This window comes from Brachionichthys hirsutus, unplaced genomic scaffold, assembly GCF_040956055.1.
Source record: "Brachionichthys hirsutus isolate HB-005 unplaced genomic scaffold, CSIRO-AGI_Bhir_v1 contig_424, whole genome shotgun sequence".
NCBI lineage: Eukaryota > Metazoa > Chordata > Actinopteri > Lophiiformes > Brachionichthyidae > Brachionichthys > Brachionichthys hirsutus.
In genome coordinates this window covers 130561-136686 of record NW_027180347.1, presented here as the reverse complement: position 1 = coordinate 136686, position 6126 = coordinate 130561, and the positions used below count along the sequence as shown (strand labels likewise).

At 42.6% G+C, this 6126-nt stretch overlaps 1 protein-coding gene across 1 annotated transcript; it reads left to right on the top strand.

Annotated features, from left to right (window-relative positions):
* Positions 1 to 177: 177 nt before the first annotated feature.
* LOC137913840 (ganglioside-induced differentiation-associated protein 1-like) lies at positions 178 to 2368 on the top strand. Its single transcript, XM_068757474.1, has 6 exons — positions 178 to 342; positions 650 to 842; positions 1243 to 1416; positions 1576 to 1670; positions 1771 to 1885; positions 2016 to 2368. The coding sequence occupies exons 1-6, from the start codon at positions 178 to 180 to the stop codon at positions 2366 to 2368; spliced, it is 1095 nt and encodes a 364-aa protein (XP_068613575.1).
* The last annotated feature ends 3758 nt before the right edge of the window (positions 2369 to 6126 follow it).

The window sequence follows — 6126 nt, the reverse complement described above, 5'->3', positions numbered from 1 at the left end:
AAGACGATGAAGAAGAAGTTTTAATTTACAACGCTAAAAATAATGTAATAATTTGTTTGCATAAATCTTATAAAAACAAACGAATAGTGTTGATGTTCCACTCCGAGCCAGTAGGGGGAGGACTACGCTGACTGTAATAACCCTGTAAATACCCTCATAAATATACTAACAGATAAAATGGCGTCCGAAAAAACATCTGATGTTCAAGATGGGAAAGAAGCTCTTCCAGAGACGGACAGTGAGCAAAGTGACGGGCTGCTTCAACAACGTGGATCAGTCGCAACACAAAGCGAGTCAAAATTAACGCTTTATCACTGGACGCAGTCCTTCAATTCACAGAAGGTGAGGGTCTCCACGTTTCAGCACCACCGGGCGGCGGACAGCGCCCCGGCGGAGGGTTCCGCTAAAATCTCAATGGCGCAATCCTGATTTGCAAAAATACCCCGTGTGGATTCTGGCTGTCATTATTATGATTTATGAGGGGGGTGACACGTTCATAGTATTTGGAAATTATTATGATCTTAAATGGGCAAAAAAAAAAAAAAAAAGAAGAGTCTGCCACGTCATTTAAAAAACATCAACAAATGTCTAATTCGAGCGCATATGGTCTTAATTGCACAACGACGATGCCTTTCGTGTCCTGTTGCAGGTGCGTCTTGCCATAGCAGAGAAAGGCTTGCGCTGTGAGGAGTACGACGTGAGCCTCCCCCTCAGTGAGCACAATGAGCCCTGGTTCATGCATCTGAACCCCACTGGTGAGGTGCCGGTCCTCGTCCACCATGACACAGTCATTTGTGACCCGACACAGATCATGGACTACTTGGAGCAGAATTTTAATGACGGTGAGATAAAAAATAAATAAATAAATAAAATAACCGACCCGTTCGGCTACAGATTTTGTGTGTGTTTGAATTCATTGTGCATTTTTGCAACCATTCATTTTTGTTTAATTTTTCCGTTTTCTATTGGTTTGCATTCATCCGTAGTCGTTTTATTCTAAGGGTCCCATCCAGTCAACGTAAAAGAGGAGGAAATCTGGTAAGCATGTCAATAAATGAGCCAGATACACTGTAATATGTCTCTGAATATCCACCATTAAATGACTCCATTTAAAAATTCCCATTCTAGCTCTCCTTTTTTCTCCCTTAAAGTGTTTCTTTAATGTGGAAGATCATGCTGTCTGTCCTCCGCAGTGCCTTACATCACCGATCCTTGCTTTTTTTGTGGCTTGCTTTCCTCCAGAAGGAACCCCCAGGCTGATCCCAGAAGAGGGCAGCACATACTATCACAGAGTCCAACACTACAGAGAGCTGCTGGACTCGCTGCAGATGGACGCCTACACCCATGGCTGCATCCTCCACCCCGAGATCACTGTGGACTCCCACATCCCTGCATACGCTGCCACGTGTATACGAAGTAAGACACAGTTCACACAAAGAGATCAAAAGAAGTCCATGCACTGTGCGATATTTTCTACATGGAATTATACATTTGGAATTTGGAAACCTGCTTAATAATGCTAATCACTGTACGAATTCTCTTTCTCTGCCACGATGCTGTGCTTTTGTGGGACAGCGCAGATTGGAAACACACAAACCGAGCTGAAGAAATTGGCAGAGCAGAACCCAGAGCTCAAAGATGCTTACTTGGCAAAACAGAGGCGCTTGAAAGTAAGTGATGTCGACAGAATATTATTTATGTTATTCATAATAAAAAAATAATCTATGCCGGGGAATGAACACAAAAAAAAAAATGAAAATGATTGTCCAGTCCAAGTTGTTCGATCATGACGACCTGAAGTACCTGAAGAAGCTTCTGGATGAACTGGAGAGTGTGATGGACCAGGTGGAGACAGAGCTACAGAGGAGGGTGGAGGAAACACCGGGTACTGAGGAAACACACACACACACACACACACACACACACAATGAAAGGCATTTTCTATTGTTTCTGAACCATATTGTTTGTATTTTCAATGATGTCCACATTTCATCTCCATCGTCTTCCTCTCGTAGAAGAAGGAAGTCCTTCCTGGTTATGCGGCGAGTTCTTCAGCATAGCTGACGTCTCTTTGGCAGTCATCTTACACCGCCTCAAGTTCCTCGGCCTCTCCCGCCGCTACTGGGGCAACGGTAACCGCGTTAATCTGGAAACGTACTACGAGCGCGTGGTGGAGCGGCCAGCCTTCAGGAGAGTGCTGGGCCACGTCAACAACATCCTGATCTCCGCCGTCCTCCCCGTGGCGTTCCGCGTGGCCAGGAAGAATGCACCGGTTCTTGTTGGCACCACTCTGCTGATCAGCGTTTTAGGAGGGGCTGCGTACCTCGCTTTTTTCTACATGAAGAAGAGGCTGACTCTTTTCAGCTGAGGGAGACAAGACGTCTCTGAGCTGCTTTTAGACCGACTCGAAACTGGGAGTGGAAACAGAGGAAAGACAACAAATTTAAAAAAAAACAAATTTACAGATTATAGACATAGGTTTATGTTAAACGGCAACACAATGTACATCAATACCAGTGTGGTCAGATATTCTCTGCATGCTGAAATCGCTGACGAGTCGGATATTGTTTGCCTCATATGTGCTATTAGCCTAATACTAATTCTTTGTAGCCCATCCTTGCATGTCGGGTGGCATGCAGCTTTCTTTCTGTGACCCTGTCTGTCAGCATTTGAGGAGTTGATCTCCTGTTCTCTATGTAACAATATTTGATTGAATACTTTCCAGTGCAACATCTGTCTGAAATGGAACTGCTCCCAAACAATCTCTTTTGTTTCCTGTCAATCATATATAATTGAGAACGGCACTAATAAAAGCTGATGTGTCATAAAGGGTTTAAATGGTTTTGTCGCTACCACTTTTTCTGGTCTGGCTGTAGCTCAACATCTGCAGTAATGTGTTTGTCCAGTCAGAACCTCCAGACCAAGGCTGCCACATGCGCTGCTTTGATTCAAACGCCTCCTCTTGTGAGCTCGGCCTCACATAAAACAGACACACGTTAGACCTCTCAACAAAGTCTGGCCTTTGGTTGCAGCATCCAGAAGTGCCGGGCAGTGAGGCTGTCAGTGAAATGCATGACACGTGTAAACGTGTGGCATGCGAGCCAAGCAGTCAGAGCTCAAATTGGTGCATTAGCGGTGGAAAATCATAACCCTGCAAAACCCAAATGACATCATTCCTGCTTTCATCACACAGGTGTCATTTCAAGGGATGACAGTCAAAGTCTTAAATAAAGTGAAATGCTGTCTGCCAGCTTGGAGCAGTCATTAGTAGAGTGTTTCCATTTTATGCAACATCATGCTTTTATTCCACTAAATATTCCTGGTAAACATTGTGCTTTTCACGCCACTGTTCTTGTCTCGCTTCAGTTCTCAAACCATTTTTGTCTCATTAAAACCATTTATTCCAAACTTTACGAGTGTTTCTGAAGATGAATGATGGATGTTGGATGAGATGAAAGACACATCACCACAATGCTTAAAATAGCTGTTCCTCCTTATTTAACACATTTGAGAACGAACGGACACCGAAACGATGCTTTCACGAGTGCTTTCACTTAACTAAGATTTCATAAAAATGTAATCATTTTACTTCTTATCGATTTCTTTCTATAGTTTTATTATTTCGAGTGGCAATGCCTTAAAAAAGCTTTAGTACCACATTATTAAAAAAATTCAACTCATCAAATGGCAATATTTTAAATGTTATTTACATATTACACATCATTCACTGAAGACTGCTGTGGAGTTCATTCGTGTAATTCTATCATAGATACATAATTAATATAGGAATATGACCTTAACTACATATTTGCGTTCCTTTTTTTCGATTGGATGTATCTAAAATATATATATATGTTATCCACCAGGGGGCAGTATTTGTTCAAATAACCCCCACAACTTGGAGTGATAAGGGAGCGTTCCACTAAGGCTAAGCTATAAGACTCTCTATGTTTCACAGTAACTAAAAAAAGTTACTTCTCTTTACAACAGACAGGGTGAAATGTCAGGATGTCATTTCAACATATTTGGATGTCGTTGGATAAATGCTGACAAAGTAAATCATTTGCTGGAGCTGGATAAAGTCGCATATTGTTTAAATGATTAGTTCTGACATCTCACTGTTCTGTTGTTTACAAGCCAACAGGTGGTTCAGTATAATTGAACAAAGATCTCATCACTCAGACTGTAATACAATGTTGATTTTCTTTCTTTGTAGCTGCCAGCTCATTAAAAGTCCTGAACACTTTGGCCAAAATGCATACACCAAAATATTTTAATTGTTCTTAACTGGTTAACAAGTTAAAAAAAAAGGTCTTGACAGGTTTGATAAATTAGCAAAAACAATAGGAGGACTTGCTTATAATATTAAATATAAATGCTCGCCATAACAAATATGTGAATTATAGAGCTTATAAGTTTGACCACATCCATAACTGCAAGATATCTTGAACAAACATTCCAGCTTCCTCCTGAACCATCAGTCATTTTAATTTACGCTAAAATTATAAACTGTAAAATTGTGACATTCCCACATTGCGATGTTCTGATCCAAGATTTGGAAAACTCCTGTGTCGAGTAATTTTTGTAGGCAGACTATTAAAACTCTGAAACAAATAGATTTGATTTCACTTGAGGTGATAACATGAACCTACGTTAAGATCGACAAAGGCAACGCAACCCCTTTAGTTACAGGAAGCACTGATTCTTTGATTGGTCACAAAGTCACCTTATGACTGGGGATGCGTTATAGGAGAAGGATGATCTGAGGTTTTAAAGTGGAGAAGTCTTGAAAGCTACTCATCTCTGCCTACATACTGCTTGGCCAGCCGGGTCCTTGTGCTGAATGCTGCTGTGATGAATGATGAGAAACCACAACCTCCCTTAATGATGTATCGGGAGAGTTGAGTCGACTCCGTACAAACGTTGCTGTTGTAGTGCAACACGTATGGCGTGTTGCACCCCCCCCCCCCCCCCCCTCGGTGTACATTAATGATGGTGACTGAAGTTGGGTTAAACCACAGAGAGAAGTCAATGCAGTTTTATCAAAGACATTTCTCTCTCTTCTTTTCACATTTAGACTGACAGAGGGATTGTCTTGGGTGGGGAAGGGCAGGTGTCTGTTCTGGGAAAAGAAGCGTTGCATGGAAACCCCCAGTGGACATGCAAACAGACAGAGGCAAACGCAAAGTAAAGAGGGACAAAAAAGTGGGGGCTCATGATGGATGGTTTGGGTAATGGATGAAATGATGCACAGCGATGCAGGGGCAAGGACAGGAGTCAAGGGCAAAACTGAAGTTTGAAATGATGGCTCAAATAAAAAAAAATAAGTCAAACTTTTTTCAATTGGAAAAACACAAAACGCTAACTAAACACAGAGATAAGTAAAAGATCGGAAATGATCAACAGAGTCAATATGATTCTCACTTGAATGATACATTTTCACTTGTAGGGATCTCTGGCTGGATTGAAACTCCCTGCTTTAGGGAGGTGAACCGTGCTACATGTCCACACATGGGCAGGCTGTGCAAACAGCAGCCCCCGCAGCAGGAGCTGACAGCAAAAGCCTGATGCGACTGTCACCCCGGCGACTGACTGAGTGGGAGAGTTAAAACATCGAGGCTCCTTGCAAAATCAGAAGCTGTGATCTGCAGGCAGCGGATGATTTCAGGGGAAGCTGGGATGCAGCTGGGATGTCACAACGGGAAACTGTGACAACCAGGAGAGAGGAAAAACTTACATGATGTAATATTCTCCGGCACATCTGCAAAGCCAGCAGCAGCGGCATCCCATAATAATGACACAATAGACATGGAAATGTCATGGCAAGATGAACCACCTACCGTAAATGGCTTTCATCTTTGTTTACTGTCAGGTCGGCTCGTTCCCATTGTCCAATCTTATTTTCTTTTCTCAAGCATCAGTTTACATCTCATGGTTACTTTGTGGACACAACCCAGAGTCTTTGAGGGAAATGTGTCCAGAGACTGTTGGCACCATCAAAGGCATTCTGGGAAAACCACCGGGCCTTTCCAGAAAACAGCCGTCGCTGCCTTTTCACGCGTCTGTTTGCTGAGTCGACAGAAGTGGGGTCCGCACCATGTTGACACTGCTCTTAAAATGACCCCC